The sequence below is a fragment of the Entelurus aequoreus genome, linkage group LG12, assembly GCF_033978785.1.
Source record: "Entelurus aequoreus isolate RoL-2023_Sb linkage group LG12, RoL_Eaeq_v1.1, whole genome shotgun sequence".
Taxonomy (NCBI): domain Eukaryota; kingdom Metazoa; phylum Chordata; class Actinopteri; order Syngnathiformes; family Syngnathidae; genus Entelurus; species Entelurus aequoreus.
This window is the reverse complement of record NC_084742.1, coordinates 12,401,400-12,420,203: the sequence shown is the minus strand read 5'-3', so window position 1 is coordinate 12,420,203 and position 18,804 is coordinate 12,401,400. Positions and strand designations below refer to the sequence as shown.

Sequence of the window (18,804 nt, the reverse complement as noted above, 5' to 3'; positions counted from 1 at the left end):
TGTTTGGAGGAGAAAAGGTGAGGCCTTTAATCCCAGGAACACCATGCCTAGCGCCAAGCATGGTGGTGGTAGTATTATGCTCTGGGCCTGTTTTGCTACCAATGGAACTGGTGCTTTACAGAGAGTAAATGGGACAGTGAAAAAGGAGGATTACCTCCAAATTCTTCAGGACAACCTAAAATCATCAGTCCGGAGGTTGGGTCTTGGGCGCAGTTGGGTGTTCCAACAGGACAATGACCCTAAACACACATCAAAATTGGTAAAGGAATGGCTAAATCAGGCTAGAATTAAGGTTTTAGAATGGCCTCCCCAAAGTCCTGACTTAAACGTGTGGACAATGCTGAAGAAACAAGTCCATGTCAGAAAAAACAACTAATTTAGCTGAACTGCACCCATTTTGTCAAGAGGAGTGGTCAAAAATTCAACCAGAAGCTTGTGGATGGCTACAAAAAGCTCCTTATTGCAGTGAAACTTGCCAAGGGACATGTAACCAAATATTAACATTGCTGTATCTACACTTTTGACCCAGCAGATTTGGTCACATTTTCAGTAGACCCATAATAAATTCATAAAACAACCAAACTTCATGAATGTTTTTGGTGACCAACAAGTATGTGCTCCAATCACTCTATCACAAAAAAAAAAAAGAGTTGTAGAAATGATTGGAAACTCAAGACAGCCATGACATTATGTTCTTTACAAGTGTATGTAAACTTTTGACCACGACTGTATACTTACATCATGGATATAAAATCTTAATGGAGGTGTTTGGATGTTTTTAAGGGCGCTATAAGCAGAATTGAACGGCTCCCATTGGCTCCATTGCAAGCTGACTTTTGATTGAATTAAATGTATTTATGTAGAATGCCTAAAAAAAAAAAAACATCCGTCGTCATCGTCATAATGATTGTGAACGATAGGCAAAATTCCAAAAGAAGTGCAGTTCCCCTTTAAATACCAGACACTTTGAAAGACTAATGAATTTAAAGGTACGCGGGTTACATGTTTTTCAGTATCGAGAATCGTGGTAATTTAAAAAGTAACAGTATCAACTACTGAAATTCCGCTTTCGTGATTTGCCTTTTTAACATTCACTTTCATTTTCCAGCTGCTTCTTCCTTCTCGCCCTTTGTGGACGACAGCAAGCCGCTTTATTTCTTCTCAGCGGACATCTGCAGGTGATGGGCGCTCCAACCTTAGCACCTGATCCCCACTAGAGGTCGCTGCAATGCAACAAGAGGCCTCCTCTCTGCAGGTCGGTGTCGGCCATCTACGAGCAGACCATGGACCTGAAGGGCATCCCGGTGTATCGCTTTGGCCTCCCGGACTCCGTTTTTGCCTCGCCCACCGTCAACCCTGAAAACCACTGCTACTGCAAGGATCTGACGACCACCAAGAACTGCACCATGGCGGGGGTGCTGGACTTGAGCGCCTGCCAGAACGGTGAGTCTGACGATGAACCTCAAAGAGCGACTGGAAAGTTCTTTTCATGGATGAAATCATCTTCTTGTCAGGAAAACCCGTCTACATGTCATTGCCTCACTTCCTGTACGGCAGTCCGTTCCTGCATGAGGCCATGCAAGGCCTCCAGCCCAGCAAGGAGCATCATTCCACCTTCCTGGACGTGGAACCTGTAAGAACTCTTCTGTTGCCATGGATACTGTGATCCGTTCAAATAGGTCCAATAATGCGTTCCAGACAACCAAAAATATGAACACTAAACACATTTTATAGATAACAAATTTACTTTTATATGCAAATACATATAAAATGATGTAATAAATGTATCAATAAACAATTAACATAATTCGTACCGAAATTGAACACTCTTTTTGTCAATGAATACAGTCATGTTCCTCACCTTTTTTTAATCAAAGTGCTGGCACTCGCAACTCTCTTTGGCCCCATGGTGGAATATTATTGTTATTCACAGAGTTGACAACATGTGGGATTCTTTGTTTAGGAACTAGAATCCGTGGAATGGTACGTGGGTTAGTTACGTGCGATGTTTTTCCGGACAATAACCCAAGACGGTATACGCAATATTCGTCCAAATTGTCACCAAAAAACTAAATCATACGAAAAGTGGGGCGTACAAAAACCGAGGTACCACTTCATATGATAAATCTTGGTGTTTTGATAGCTGACAAGGTGCAGTATCGATATCAGCTATCAACTTTCGTCACTGCGAGCTACAAAAGCAGAACCTTTGAGAGTAGGGGTGTGTCCATACTACTTTTTCATCTCCGATACGATACCGACATTTGGAGCTCTGAGTATTGGCTGATACCGATATCAATCCGATGCAATATCCGCAGGAATCTTACATACTCTTATTTTGTAGTGTGGAATGTTAAAAAGGTTTGAGCAAGTGGAATTAGTCGAACAGAGAACAATTGTAGGTATGATTTGATTTTTTGATCTGATTTTTATTAAGGATCCCCATTAGCTGGTTGCCTCAACAACCCACTAGTCTTCCTGGGGTCCACAATTCAATACAATTACAAGTAAAAGTTTATAATTATAACTACACAATACATAAAAAAATAAAAGCATCAATAAGAAAACAAATAAACAATTTACAGTCACAGAATAATAATTACCATATAAATATAACTACACAATAAGTTTTGAGTCATACCAAAGACTATAAAAATGGGACCCATTACCTCCCTGCTTGGCACTCAGCATCAAGGGTTGGAATTGGGTCTTAAATCACCATAATGACTCCCGAGCGCGGCCACCGCTGCTGCTCACTACTCCCCTCACCTCCCAGGGGGTGGAACAAGGGAATGGGTCAAATGTAGGGCTGCAACTAACGATTAATTTTATAATCGATTAATCAATCAATCAATCAATGTTTATTTATATAGCCCTAAATCACAAGTGTCTCAAAGGGCTGTACAAGCCACAACAACATCCTCGGTACAGAGCCCACATAGTCGATTAATACTTCGATTAATCGATTAATAATCGGATAAAAGAGACAAACTACATTTCTATCTTATCCAGTATTTTGTTGAAAAAAAAACAGCATACTGGCACCATACTTATTTTGATTATCGTTTCTCAGCTGTTTGTAAATGTTGCCGTTTATAAATAAAGGTTTATTAAAAATATAAAAAAAAAAAAAAAAAAAATTATTAAAAAAAAAAAAAAACAACCCTCTGCGCATGCGCATAGCATAGATCCAACGAATCGATGACTAAATTAATCGGCAACTATTTTAATAATCGATTTTAATCGATTTAATCGATTATTTGTTGCAGCCCTAGTCAAATGCAGAGGGTAATTTCACCACACCTAGTGTGCGTGTGACTATCAGTGGTACTTTAACTTTAACTTTAACAGCACTAACCTATTTATTATTATTTTATATGCATGATGGACTTATGCTGCCTTTAAGTTGAAATGGAGTGGTTTTGTTTTTTTTGGCAATACCTAATGGCCGCAATGATTCATTACGTTAAGATCATGATGCAGTAAGTTGAATGATGCGGACACGCTTGTTCCTGGATACTTTCTCATAGGCCTGTGCCTTGGAGACTTAGTATGTGTAAGTAATATGCAACTATAATTATTTGATACTAGTTTGTATTGACTAGGGATGTCCGATAATGGCTTTTTTCCCGATATCTGATATTGTCCAACTCTTAATTACCGATACCGATATAAACAGTCGTGGAATTAACACATTATTATGCCTAATTTGGACAACCAGGTATGGGGAAGATAAGGTCCTTTTTAAAAAAAATAAAAAAATAAAATAAGATAAATAAATTAAAAACATTTTCTTGAATAAAAAAGAAAGTAAAACAATATAAAAACAGTTACATAGAAACTAGTAATTAATGAAAATGAGTAAAATTAACTGTTAAAGGTTAGTACTGTTAGTGGACCAGCACAATCATGTGTGCTTACGGACTGTATCCCTTGCAGACTGTATTGATATATAATGTAGGAACCAGAATAAGACTATAAAAATTGGACCCATTGCGTCCCTGCTTGGCACTCAGCTTCAAGGGTTGGAATTGGGGGTTGAATCACCAAAAATGATTCCCGGGCGCGGCCACCGCTGCTGCCCACTGCTCCCCTCACCTCCCAAGGGGTGATCAAGGGTGATGGGTCAAATGCAGAGAATAATTTCGCCACACCTAGTGTGTGTGTGACAATCATTGGTACTTGAACTTGAACTTAATTAATAACAGAAAGAAACAACCCTTTTGTGTGATTGAGTGTAAATGGGGGAGGGAGGTTTTTTGGGTTGGTGCACTAATTGTAAGTGTATCTTGTGTTTTTTATGTTGATTTAATAAAAAAAAAAAACAGGCCGATATTATCGGACATCTCTAGTATTGACCAACGTGCTGTTTCAGACTTCAATATTGTTCAAAGAAGGACACTTACTACGTATGGTCTACGTATTGTGAAGGGTCTGAATTACACTTATATAGTGCTTTTCTCTAGAGACTAAAAACCCATGATCTACATCTTTAAGCTATATTTCAACCAGTGTGGGTGGCACTGCGGGCAGGTGGGTAAAGTGTCTTGCCCAAGGGCCCGACAGAAGTGACTAGGATGGCAGAAGCGGGGATCGAACCTGGAACTGTCAAATTGGGCGCTCCACCAAGCGAGCCACGCCGCCCCACTCTAGTGTGTACTTAGCTGTTGCGTAGCCGCAAGCTCCTAGTAGCTTGTAGACTGCAATGTTTACTTGGCTGTCCAGCTTTGCAAACGCGCTGCAGGACTGCTTGTTTTGGAGATTTTACACGCAAGCTGAATTGTTGTTGGTATCAGAGCGATATTTGATATTGATAATGGATTGGAACACCCTTATTTGAGAGCACAATCCCAATAAAAATTTAAAAAAAAAATCTTCTTTCCAGATGACCGGATTCACCCTGAGGTTTGCCAAGAAGATCCAGGTGAATATGATGTACGGGCCGTCTAAGGTCATCACGTAAGTTTTTAAAGACTTCAGAGTAAACGTTTTGCCGTTCTTCACAAAGCTGCGCTTCAAAACACCAACTGTGTTGTCCTCAGGGTGCTGAAGAAAGTCAAGGACTACACCATCTTCCCCGTCGTTTGGATGAACGAGGTAACGATAGCAAGGACTCGAGTGGAAACGAACCTCTTGTTTCCAACGTGTAGTTGTAATACACGGTCACACTTCTGACTCTAGTGGGACCTGCTCAGCATCAAACATTTATACATGCAATATTGAGCAATATATTCATATTCTACTTGAAATCGAAGCATCTGGTGACGCTGGTGTCGCATTGCAGTGGCGGTTGTCGTGATCTCAATGTGCAGAAGGCAGCAGGAGACAGGTGAAAAGGTGTTTAATCTAAGAACAAATATAAGAAAAGTGCAGCAGGAAAAGCCTTGAATCATAGAGAAGGCTGTGCAATTGTTTGTATTCCGTCACGTGACTTCTTCCTGGAAGTGAAAACCAGTGGTGGTTAACCAAGCTAAGATGGTTGTTGTGCAGCAAGCACTGTGCAAACTATCTGGGTGCAAAAGAGGCTTAACTCCTCCTGCAAAAAGCAGATACGAGCAAAAAAGCAAACTATGCAATGGAATAGATCCCTATATTTCATTAAAAAAAAGATTAGTCGAGTAATATCAAGGATTATACGTCGGTCACCTTACCACAGACCTGGGCATTCTGCGGCCCGCGGGCCGCATCCGGCCCTTTGTGCGTCCCTGTCCGGCCCGCGTGAGGCCAATTATAAATTACAAAATAAATTTTAAAAAGTATCTATGTCGAGTGTGCAATACAACAGTGCTGCTTTTGTTTTGAAAATCGTTATTTGTATTACTTCCGTGCGGACGTATGCGTGTGCGTGATTGTGAGTGAATGTGAACAGCTACAATCATTAATTACAAAATAAAGTTGAAAAAACATCTATGTCGTGCGCGCAATACAACTGTGCTGCTTTTATTTTGAAAAGTATTATTTATGGGCGTGTGTCCGTGTGTAACCTGCGAGTGAAGGTGCACATGCAGCGACAAGTGATGCACGGTTTACACCCGAGACGCTAAAAAGAGAAAAGTTGATGAAGAATGGCGTGTTTCCAACAAGACATGGACTGCCAAGCAACGTTCCCTCTAAGGTGCGTGCCTGCGCAATTGCGCACTGCTCAAGCGTCTGCTGCGCGCAGCAAATATATGCCCCGCACCAAATCAAATCCCATCTGAATTCTAAACAAAATAAACATATTTATTCTATGTAATTTTGCAATGCAACTTTGAGTGACAGTGACAACAAGCGGCCCTAACGGTGTTCGTCAACACCGTTCAATTGAACACCGTTCAATTATTGTAACGTCTATCCAGATGCTTCGAGGCCAGGAATTATATCGATCACTTTATTGAGCAAAACTGTTTATATTCGGACATAACCACACCAAAAACATAAGTAAAACACTTCTATCTCGAAAAACTAGTCATTTTCTACCGTACAAACCAGGCCAAAACCAACTTGTCATCTGTCACCAACACGCATAGCACTAAACCACTGGTGCGTTTATGGCCAACAAAAAGTCGGACAACTCAAACACCACACAAAGTTACACTATGACTCCTCAGTCATACGTGTGCTTATTTTACTGTCATTTATTATTAATGTTAATTTATTTATATTAGTCATGGACTGCTGTTACACACACTATGTTGAAGTATTACTATTATTATTAATTATTATTATTATAATTATTATGTATCTTACGGTATATATCAAAAATAATATTGAGCAAAATTTAATTGAAATATTGTCGATGTGGCCCTCCAGCAGTGCTCGGGTTGCTCATGCGGCCCCCGGTAAAAATTAATTGCCCACCCCTGCCTTACCAGATATATCGAACTGTTGTCCTCTGGACAACTTTCTACACCACAAAACAGATAAAAACTTGGGAAAGCATGGAGGTCTACAACTTCTTTGTGTGTGGCTGGGCTAAAGACATTGTTATCAGGATAAATATGGATCGTTTTTGTTGGGGTAAGGTTGCATTTCATGATTTAACTTCCCGTCTACTTCCATGTTTGTTGTTGCTGCGCGCAAAATTTACGAGTAGCGTGTTTTCCCCCGTCTTTATCAAAATATAACTATAGATGTCAACATTGTGTCTGTGCTAAAAGAATCATTTAGGTGTTTAGGCTTTGTTTTATTTGGACCAGGTTTAGGCTTTGTTTTATTTAGACCCGGGGTGTCAAACCTACGGCCTGCGGGCTGAACAGGTTTTATCCGGCCCGCATGATGAGTTTGCCAAGTATTAAAGGCCTACTGAAATGAATTTTTTTTATTTAAACGGGGATAGCAGATCTATTCTATGTGTCATACTTGATCATTTCGCGATATTGCCATATTTTTGCTGAAAGGATTTAGTATAGAACAACGACGATAAAGATTGCAACTTTTGGTATCTGATAAAAAAAAGGCTTGCCCCTACCGGAAGTAGCGTGACGTAGTCAGTTGAACATATACGCAAAGTTCCCTATTGTTTACAATGATGGCCGCATGAAGTGAGAGAGATTCGGACCGAGAAAGCGACAATTTCCCCATTAATTTGAGTGAGGATGAAAGATTTGTGGATGAGTAAAGTGCAAGTGAAGGACTAGTGGGGAGTTGAAGCTATTCAGATAGGGAAGATGCTGTGATATTCAGCTGGGAATGACTACAACAGTAAATAAACACAAGACATATATATACTCTATTAGCCACAACACAACCAGGCTTATATTTAATATGCCACAAATTAATCCTGCATAAAAACACCTGCGTGTTTGTTATGCTAGCTCCTAGCTCCTCTGCTAGCTCCTAGCTCCATAGAACACGCCAATACAATTCAAACACCTGCACAACACACACAATCACTCAGCCCAAAAGACCGTTCACCTAACCCGAAGTTCATAAAGCTTATATATTTTAAAAAAGTTACGTACATACGCAAAAAAAAGTTGCGCACATACGGTCAAGCGATCAAATGTTTAGAAGCCAAAGCTGCATACTCACAGTAGCACGTCTGCGTCTTTGTCATCCAAATCAAAGTAATCCTGGTAAGAGTCTGTGTTGTCCCAGTTCTCTACAGGCGTCTGTGTATCGAAGTCAAAAGTCCTCCTGGTTAGAGTCTCTGTTATCCGAGTTCTTCCATCTTGACTGCATCTTTCGGGAATGTAAACAAAGAAGCGCCGGCTGTGTACTGTTGTTGCTGACTACGTTCGAAAAATACGTCCATTTCGCACCGACAACTTTCTTCTTTGCTTGCTCAGCTTCCTTCTTCATAATGCAATGAACATGATTGCAACAGATTCACGAACACAGATGTCCAGAATACTGTGGAATTATGAAATGAAAACAGAGCTTTTTCGTATTGGCTTCAATGTGGAAGGCATACCCGTGTTCGCCGGTCTACGTCACGCGCATACGTCATCCTCAGAGGCGTTTCGAACCGGAAGTTTAGCGGCAAATTTAAAATGTCACTTTATAAGTTAACCCAGCCGTATTGGCATGTGTTATAATGTTAAGATTTCATCATTGATATATAAACTATCAGACTGCGTGGTCGGTAGTAGTGGGTTTCAGTAGGCCTTTAAAATGAGCTGCATTTTTTTTAATGAAAATAAACTGCTGTTCTAAATGTGTCCACTGGATGTCACAATAGCAATTCTGTTAGAGAGGTTCAAAGTAAAGCGTGGCTGCGGCTCCTCTCCTTCGACCCAAATGAAACCTAAAACCTGCCGTTTTATGTCTTCTGCTTCAAACACATCGTTATTTATAATAATGTCTCTTTCAAAAACGAGATAACTTTTAAATAGTTTTGACTTCCGTTTCTTACCTACTCGGTGGTCTAGTGGTTAGAGTTCGGTAGGTTGTGAGTTCAAACCCCGGCCGAGTCATACCAAAGACGATAAAAATGGGACCCATTACCTCCCTGCTTGACACTCAGCATCAAGGGTTGGAATTGGGGGTTAAATCACCAAAAATGATTCCCGGGCACGGTCACCGCTGCTGCTCACTGCTCCCCTCACCTCTCAGGGGGTGAACAAGGGGATGGGTCCAATGCAGAGGACACATTTCACCACACCTAGTGTGTGTGTGACAATCATTGGTACTTTAACTTTAACTTACGGTTTGTTGAGTTAGCACTGGATCGATACGTGGACGTGACAAAGGACTTATTTGATACCTAGAAGAGTTTACATGTTGTGTTTTTGTTCAATCCCAGAAAGACTGTGATTTAAAGTTTAATCCCATCTTTGTAGATACACTGACACCAAGTCCAAGCTCATTGTGTTTTTGAAGCTGCACCAATTTCCTCAGGATTTTCAACAAACTTGAAGTGTTTTGTCCCGAGGATTATTTGTGATTTACACGTTTTCAGGTTAGTGCATGTGCCTCACCATACGAAGGTCCTGAGTAGTCATGAGTTCAATCCTGGGCTCGGGATCTTTCTGTGTGGAGTTTGCATGTTCTCCCCGTGACTGTGTGGGTTCCCTCCGTGTACTCCGGCTTCCTCCCACCTCCAAAGACATGCACCTGGGGATAGATTGATTGGCAATGTGTGAATGTGAGTGTGAATGTTGTCTGTCTATCTGTGTTGGCCCTGCGATGAGGTGGCGACTTGTCCAGGGTGTACCCCGCCTTCCGCCCGAATGTAGCTGAGATAGGCTCCAGCACCCACCGCGACCCCGAAAGGGACACGCGGTAGAAAATGGATGGATGGAGAATGTGCTTGTTCTATTTTTGGCCAAAGTAAAGACAACAACCTGGAGTTGTCTTTATTTTTAAGGTATCATGCCATGATTTTACCATTACGCCTAGGGGTGTGGGAAAAAAATCGATTCGAATTCAAATTGCGATTCTCACGTTGTGCGATTCAGTATCGATTCTCATTTTTCAAAAATCGTTTTTATTTTAAGTTTTTATTTTTTTACATTTATTTATTTATTTATTTTTTTTAATGAATCAATCCACAAAACAATACACAGCAATACCATAACAATGCAATCTAATTCCAAAACCAAACCCAACCCAGCAACACTCAGAACTGCAATAAACAGAGCAATTGAGTGGAGACACAAACACGACACAGAACAAACCAAAAGTAGTGAAACAAAAATGAATATTATCAACAACAGTATCAATATTAGTTATAATTTCAACATAGCAGTGATTAAAGATCCCTCATTGACATTATCATTAGACATTTATAAAATAAAGATACAAATAAAAAATAAAAAAGGAATAGTGTCACAGTGGCTTACACTTGCATCGCATCTCATAAGCTTGACAACACACTGTGTCCAATATTTTCACAAAGACAAAATAAGTCATATTTTTGGTTCATTTAATAGTTGAAACAAATTTACATTATTGCAATCAGTTGATAAAACATTGTCCTTTACAATTATAAAAGCTTTTTACAAAAATCTACTACTCTGCTTGCATGTCAGCAGACTGGGGTAGATCCTGCTGAAATCCTATGTATTGACTGAATAGAGAATCCTTTTGAATCTGGAAAATATCGTTTTTGAATGGAGAATCGCGTTGAATCGAAAAAAAAAAAAAAAAAAGATTTATAATCAAATCGTGACCCCAAGAATCGATATCGAATCGAATCGAATCGTGGGACACCCAAAGATTTGCAGCCCTAATTACGGCCAATTTAGGAATATATTTTCCTACATGCGGCCCCTGAGCTAAAATGACTTTGACACCCCTGATTTAGACTTACCGACTTGGTGCTTTTCGAAAGACTCGTAGCAAGCATGTGTTTAAGAAATACAAATAATATCAAGATAATACTTAACTGGGAAACAATGAAGGTTAAAAGTATGTCAAACAAACCTTTAACGAAGTGATCGCTGCAACATCATGCATTCCTCGACTCTGCTCCCTTAGACTGGAGTGTGAGCGGCATGCTTTTCTCCGTGTTGTTTCGTAAAATCTTGCACTCTTCCGCCCGTTCGATTACCTTTTGAGGAACTCCGAGGAAACGTTTATTCTTTTCGCGATTTGAATGATTCGTACAGCTGAAAACAACACAAGCACAGGGCCTTTTTCTCTTCGAGAAAGGCTAAACGACGCCTCGTACCGTATTTTTCGGAGTATAAGTCGCTCCGGAGTATAAGTCGCACCGGCCGAAAATGCACAATAAAGAAGGGAAAAAACATATACACTACCGTTCAAAAGTTTGGGGTCACCCAAACAATTTTGTGGAATAGCCTTCATTTCTAAGAACAAGAATAGACTGTCGAGTTTCAGATGAAAGTTCTCTTTTTCTGGCCATTTTGAGCGTTTAATTGACCCCACAAATGTGATGCTCCAGAAACTCAATCTGCTCAAAGGAAGGCCAGTTTTGTAGCTTCTGTAACGAGCTAAACTGTTTTCAGATGTGTGAACATGATTGCACAAGGGTTTTCTAATCATCAATTAGCCTTCTGAGCCAATGAGCAAACACATTGTACCTTTAGAACTAGGGATGATGTTTGATAAGAAATTATCGAGTTCGAGTCTATTATCGAATCCTCTTATCGAACCGATTCCTTATCGATTCTCTTATCGAGTCCAGATAGGTTGTTGTATATGGAAAAAAACACACAATATTTGGTTTAACAAAAGCTCACTTTTATTATATAAGAAAACATTTTAATCTAAAAAATAAATAAATATTGACTGTTGCCCCCCTAAAAAAAAAAAAAAAAAAAATATTGACTGTTGTTACCCAAAGTATATTAAGTGGGATTTTTCAGAAAAACAAATATATAAGGTAACACAAAAACAACCTGTCTCTGTGATCACTATAGGTTTATAAATAATAATATAGTGTTAAATAAAATCAGTCCCTTGGGCACAAAACTGGAAATAATACAGCTCTCCAAAAAGTGCAATTCTGCTGCTATTTGACATAACTGTTTGTTATGATGCTTTGACATTTTTGCACTTTATTTCTTTATTGAAAGAAAATTCTATGAATAGAAAAGTTGTTTGCAAATGTGGTTACAATGCTAAAAAATAAAAAGTTAAAGCTAAAAAAAGAAATACACTTTATTGAGTTAACATTATTTCTTTATAGGGGGAAAGATGTTATGAGCTAGGGAATAATACAACTACACTACCCATCATGAAACGGGAGTGACGAGCATGCGCGGTAGCCCCGAAAAGTGTTGTTGCATGTTGCCACGCTGTGAAAGTAAACGTCAAGAACTCAGCCAACACGCCTCGTCTGCATTATTTATAATTAGACAGACAACACATATACAGTGTGATTTTGTTTTGTTTACAAGGAAAGAAAAACAAAAGTTAAAAAAGGGAGATCATGTCATATATGTTGTATATATATGTATGTGCTGCGGTTGCTATAAGAACGTTGCGACAGCTGCCGTAAAGGAGGTGCGTTGCTAGCCTGGTTGCTATGTTTCCGGTTGGTCGTAAAAGTGTTCGTCATGTGTTTGTAGTCTGCTCAAATCTCCCAGTAAAATTATTCATTGGATTATACCTTTTGTTTTTAACTTTATTACACCTTGGAGCACTTTTTCCCGTCCATTTTTTTCCTGCTTTCGCTATCTGCGCTTAATGACCGAGCTACGTGACTGATTTCTTGTGATGTCACACGGAGCATTTCTGGTCGGGACGGGATTCGTTCCGAGGGGTTCGAATATAGAACCAACTCTTTTTCTTTACTATAGTGGTCTCGATAACGGGTACCGGTTTTTAAAAAGGGATTCGAGTCCGAGGACTCGGTTCTTTTCTTATCGAACAACCGGGAAAACCGGTTTCGAGTATCCTAATTAGAACACTAGAGTGATAGTTGCTGGAAATGGGCCTCTATACACCTATGTAGATATTGCACCAAAAACCAGACATTTGCAGCTAGAATAGTCATTTACCACATTAGCAATGTATAGAGTGTATTTCTTTAAAGTTAAGAGTAGTTTAAAGTTATCTTAATTGAAAAGTACAGTGCTTTTCCTTCAAAAATAAGGACATTTCAATGTGACCCCAAACTTTTGAACAGTAGTGTATAAGTCGCATTTTTTGGGGAAATGTATTTGATAAAACCCAACACCAAGAATAGACATTTGAAAGGCAATTTAAAATAAATAAAGAATAGTGAACAACAGGCTGAATAAGTGTACGTTATATGACGCATAAATAACCAACTGAGAACGTGCCTGGTATGTTACCGTAACATATTATGGTAAGAGTCATTCAAATAACTATAACATATAGAACATGCTATACGTTTACCAAACAATCTGTCACTCCTGATCGCTAAATCCCATGAAATCTTATACGTCTAGTCTCTTACGTGAATGGGCTAAATAATACTATTTGATATTTTACGGTAATGTGTTAATAATTTCACACATAAGTCGCTCCTGAGTATAAGTCAAACTATGAAAAAAACTGCGACTTATAGTCCGAAAAATACGGTACCTTTTGAGAACAGCTAGCTTGACCACCACGCCGGACGTGACGTCATTAACATCCAAGCAATACAAAAAACCCAAAAAAGAGGCTGTAAGGTAAACGAACAGAATGCTGGAGGACAGCAAATGTTAACCAACATGAAGCATTCACAAAAAGCAGCACCCAGAGGCAGTAGTACAGTTACTGCAGGTGAGCACACACAACACAGGAAGTGCAACCACAATAAGAGCACAAGACAGGAACTAAAACATCGGAAAACGCCCATAAAAACCAGGAATGACAGGTCATTACAAGTTTATCGGCTTGAAACGTGTATCCCTCTCATTCTATGATTCATTGAGACACGGCATTATTGTAAAAAAAAAAAAAAAAAAGAATGCATAAATTAATGTGAACATGTAATTGCATTGAAAAGTTGACACATATTTCATGCATCTTCACACAATATTAACAAGGAACACAAACAGGAAACACATCCTTGTTTATGTGACATACAAGAATATATGCGTGACGACCACTTTTTAAGGGTAACAATTGTTTTTGTTGTCAACGCTTTGCGTAAAAGCCGACGTGAACAACACAAAAGGTCCTCTGACCTCACACCAGGGAAGACCACGGAGGTGGGCTCCGTACATATTATAATACTTTTGAGAGATGGCGCCCTCTGGTGGCGAGATTGTGTAAGGACTAACCCCGTTTCCAGTTGTTCATTTGATCAAAACCGTAAATATTGACGCTTCCTATCCTCCTGAGATTTTTCTTTTGGCAGATTATTATTTTATATTTGTTCTTGTAAGTCTAATTTCACAACCAGATTGTCACATTGTGCATTCGTTTTGATGTATTTCATCAAAGATTGTGGTTTGCGACGTACCATTTCAGAGCTCTCTGAAGTCATCCAAATGCAGACGTGCGGTGAAGCCTGAAAGTCATGAGGCAAAATGATACGTTTGTACCAAGTTACCGTGCACAGTAGATTTACGTGAGATAAAACAGTACCATATTTCGATATTTTTGTCTTGGCAAACAGCAATATCGATATCAGACTGCCGCTAAGCAATGTTTTAATTTCCCATGCCAACAACGCAAACATGCCTGATAGAAGGCGCTCAAAAGCAAGGCTCCACTTTTCAAAAATGCGCTAGCTCGCGATGCTAATTTACACTGGCTATATGCCATACACATGCTACCAATCAGCATTAGAAATTTTACATGGCTAATTCCGCACCTAAGAACTACTCACCCCCAAATCCTCCACACGATACCTCCACTCCGGACAGGCTAACTTCCTCCAACCTCCGAGGACAAAGCTACGAACAATGGGAGACCGGGCTTTCTGCTCCGCCGCTCCCAGTCTGTGGAACGCTCTCCCTGACCACCTGAGGGCACACCAGACTGTGGATGCTTTTAAAAAAGGCTTAAAAACCTTTCTTTTTTAAAAAGGCTTTTTTTTTTTTTTTAGATATATGCATACTAGTTCTAGCTATTAGGCTGTTCTAGTTTTAATTTTTATTATTATTATTATTACTATTATTTTAATACACTGTAGCACTTTGAGGTTGTTTACTCAATGTAAAGTGTTTTTTACAAATAAAATCTATTATTATTATTATTATTACCTTTAAATTTGGTAATTTTACAATCAACCAGTAATATGTACAATACTTACAATGTAAACAAAAGACAAGACTGGCACATTCAACTTAATAGCAAAGACTACTTCCTGGCTACGACAACTCATTGTAGTTTGCACACTGCCATCTAAGGTCGTGGAATTGCAACTGCATGCAAAGTATGCCATATAATACTTGCAAATGAGATTTAGAAGTTAAAGAAAACATGATGAACAATTAGCATTTATTACTACATGAACACGCACAAATGTCCTGAGAATTGGTATTGTTGAGTTCCTGGGAATCGGTACCGTATCTGTTCTAGTGTGAAAGATACCCTTCCTGACTAACGATGGCTAATCTTTCTTGACCAGTCGGCGGCGTTGGACGAGGAAACAGCGGACCTGCTCAAGGACAAGCTGATGGGCAGCATCAAGCTGCTGGACATCATCCAGAAGACGATGCTCGGCTGCGGCGTAGCCGTCTTTGTCCTTTGCCTTATCTCGTACTGCGTGGTCAGGAGGAACCACAACAAGACGCGGATCGTCTGATTCGATCCAAAAAGCTGCTGTGGGACATTTTCATATTAACTTGCACTTTTTGTTTTTGAACTTTGACTTAATTTCAGTGTTATTGTTTATGACGTTTATACTGTGATTTTTGTAAAAGGCTAAAAACAATCAGGGATGTCAAAGAAGAGCGAAGTCAGGGTTTCAATCCTTTAAATCTCCACTGCGAAACGTTTTTATGGTTTGCTTAACTAGTGGCTTCAAATGAATAAAATCAGAGAAATATTCAGCTTTTTTTCTTCCTCGCCTTTTTAGTCCACATCCCCCTGGGCCTCCAAACCCAGCTGGAAGGGTCTTAGCACGAGAACACGCCTCTTTTTTTATCTTAAATGAACCATCGATCAAACACCAGGCGTGTTATTTTACTGCAATAAGTGGGCAGCGAGGTCATCAAAAGTGGTATTTTTGACCCGACACGTCTGCCCCCTCTGGATTGGGACAGTTGCATGGCAGGGTGCTGACTCTGCAAAGTGTCCGATTTACAGCCTGCCCTCAGGGATGCCTGCAAAGATTTCATGAATACACAGAATAAATACAAAAGGTACAGCATTAAACGCCATAGAAGATTGAAAACTAATTTTCATATCTTATTATTATGAAGAAATACTAATGCTAAGTCGCTAGCTAATCGCTAGCTAATCAGTAAGTTGCTTGCTTAACAGGGCTTTTTATTTTTTTTATTTTTTTTTCCAAACTTCGTACCTCTGACAAAATAAATAGAGCAAACACCGATAACGTAACACATGTTTTCAGAAGAATATCTACAGTAAACTGAAATACTTATTTTCCATGTTAAGCCATTGACCAAAACGTGGGATATGTTGGCATATACAGTTAGGGTGCTGGGTAAAAATCACACTCGAATAGCGATTAGAATTTATTACGATTATGAATCGATTCAAAATGTTCAAGAATTGTTTATTGTTAAGACATTTTTGACACTGTAGAAAAATTAAGTAGATTTTAATGTAGAAAATTGGCAACATTACCATAAAGGTTGTAGTTCTTTTTTTTTTTACACCAAATTACTGTACATGCAAAGATGATTATTTTGACGATAAAATTGTGGCGACTGAGGTGCCTTTTTTTTTAAAACCATAAAATCTACGCTCGTTTACACAGCGCATTACTATTAATAGAAAAACTGTACCACTGTTATTTCTATGGTACAATTTTGCTGAGCCGCTAGTTTTTTTTACCGTAAAATGTACAGTCGTTGATTTACAGTGCATTACTATGAATGGACAAATAGTACCACTTTTATTTTTACAATAACATTTTACTGTAAAATGTATAGATTTGTTTTCTTATAGGCCAGGGGTGTTAAATGTAAGGCCCGCGGGCCGGATCAGGCCTGCAAACAGGTTTTATCCGGTTTGCTAAGTATAAAAATTAGCCGAAATTTTTGACTGAAAGAAACTGCTGTTCTAAATGTGTCCACTAGATGTCGCAATAGCAATTATTTGTATCTTTGTAGATTATGCTACATATGTAAAAAAAATAAACCACGTTAGTGCACCTTTCAAGGAAAATGAGCAAACTACATTAATAACATCCTGTAATTTGATTTTGATAAAACATTTTTATCTTGATAGATTGAAAATGAACACCGATGAGTTGACTGATGAACATTATCACATAATTTATTCAGAAAGTATAAATAACGACAAATAAAGGTAGAATACTATTAACCGCAACATGTAAGTGTAAAAAAAACCAACCTACAACATTATGATTTGTACATTTTCAGAATGTGCTCGTTCTATTTTTAAACAAAGAAAACAATCTGAAGTTGTCTTTATTTTTATGTTATGATGCTGTGATTTTACCAGTCCGGCCCATTTGGGAGTAGATTTTTCTCCATGTGGCCCCCCGTCTAAAATGAGTTTGACACCCCTGGTATAGGCCAGTAAGTAAGTACATGTCATCGTAAGCTGTAATCTATTTTGAAAAGGTCTTTTGATACCAAATAATACATTGAGAGAACCTGTTTGAATTGAGAATCGATTCTGAATTGAATGATCACCCCAATAATCTGATGATAATCTGAGAAGAGTAAATGAAAGTAGTCCTTTAAGCGGCTGCTGTACGTACAGTTTTTATTCAACGTGCGCTGTCGGACAAAAGGATGCACTCAGGCTCGTCTCTGCGACTTGCAGATACAGTCGTGGGAAGTCAACTTATATACACAACTTTAAATAGCTGTACACAATCTCACACACACACACATACATATCTACATCACACATTCTCATATGTCAAGTCTCACGCGCTCATTCTCAGTTGCGCTACCTAGTGGGGACGTTTGGACATTACAGTTTGGTCAAGCAGGAATAAATAGAGGAGCTTGTGGAAGGTGTTGACAGCTAATGCAAGTGTAATACGACATGCATCCATTCTTCCCTTCATGTTTCTCCCTTTTGTCTAAAAAGACGCACACTGACTGACCACAGTTTGGATTTTTTGTCCACTTTGCTGACTTTGAGCGTCTTGTCTGTGATGTTACGTCCACGCCGCCTCAGGACGTCGGTCCAAAGCCACTTCCATCCGGGAGAGGGAGCATCGTCCTCGTCTCAGCGTCCACAGCCCGACTAAGCAGTTTGCTGCCTCACTCCTCCGGGAGGTGGTTGCGACGGTTGCGGCTCTTCCTGCGGTCCAGCAGAGGTTTGAGCTTGGCCAAGTCCCCTCTGAGAGGCCCCGGTGGCGGCCCCTGGGGAGGCTGCCTCTGCTGGAGCTCCTTCCTCTCCTTGCAGTACTGCTGCACGGCCAGACTCTCCGCGGGGCTGAAGGCCTCCAGCAGCACCTTGGGGTGCAAGGAGCCGGACCAGGGCCACGGCGACTTCTTCTGGTCCGTAAGCACGCTCACCATGGCCTCGCTCAGCACACGCAGGCGGATCTTGGCCACGGTGCGCTTGAAGCCGTTCTCGGTGGTCAGGCAGTAGTAGAGGCCCTGGTCGGAGGGCTGGGCCGAGCGGATGAGGAGGCCGTGGTCAGTGGAGAGGACGCGCTCGCTCAGCTTCACCTGAGGGTCACATGTGCATCATGATTGTAGACCACCACAATGTATCCTGATAAACGCACCTTTACACAACTTTTAAGACATTGGATAAACAAAGGGTACAAGTCTTTTTTATCAATTGATTATTTTCTTATTCAATATTTTTTTTAGGATAAATATTCTTTTCCTC

The 18,804-nt window shown here is 39.7% G+C and overlaps 2 protein-coding genes across 5 annotated transcripts in view; one reads left to right on the top strand and one right to left on the bottom strand.

Annotated features, from left to right (window-relative positions):
• Positions 1-15,819, top strand: part of cd36 (CD36 molecule (thrombospondin receptor)) — a 32,213-nt gene extending 16,394 nt beyond the window's left edge. The window contains exons 7-12 of the mRNA XM_062064746.1: positions 1,109-1,178; positions 1,256-1,443; positions 1,515-1,633; positions 4,886-4,959; positions 5,043-5,097; positions 15,422-15,819. Coding sequence (XP_061920730.1) covers positions 1,109-1,178; positions 1,256-1,443; positions 1,515-1,633; positions 4,886-4,959; positions 5,043-5,097; positions 15,422-15,598 — 683 coding nt within the window. The 3' untranslated portion in view covers positions 15,599-15,819. The remainder of the gene's footprint in view (positions 1-1,108; positions 1,179-1,255; positions 1,444-1,514; positions 1,634-4,885; positions 4,960-5,042; positions 5,098-15,421) is intronic.
• A 1,879-nt stretch (positions 15,820-17,698) lies between these two features.
• sema3c (sema domain, immunoglobulin domain (Ig), short basic domain, secreted, (semaphorin) 3C) overlaps positions 17,699-18,804 on the bottom strand; it is an 89,671-nt gene continuing 88,565 nt past the window's right edge. For all 4 annotated transcript variants that reach the window (XM_062064727.1, XM_062064728.1, XM_062064730.1 and 1 more), the window contains one exon: positions 17,699-18,638. In XM_062064727.1, the coding sequence (XP_061920711.1) occupies positions 18,225-18,638 (414 nt within the window). In that variant the 3' untranslated portion in view covers positions 17,699-18,224. The remainder of the gene's footprint in view (positions 18,639-18,804) is intronic.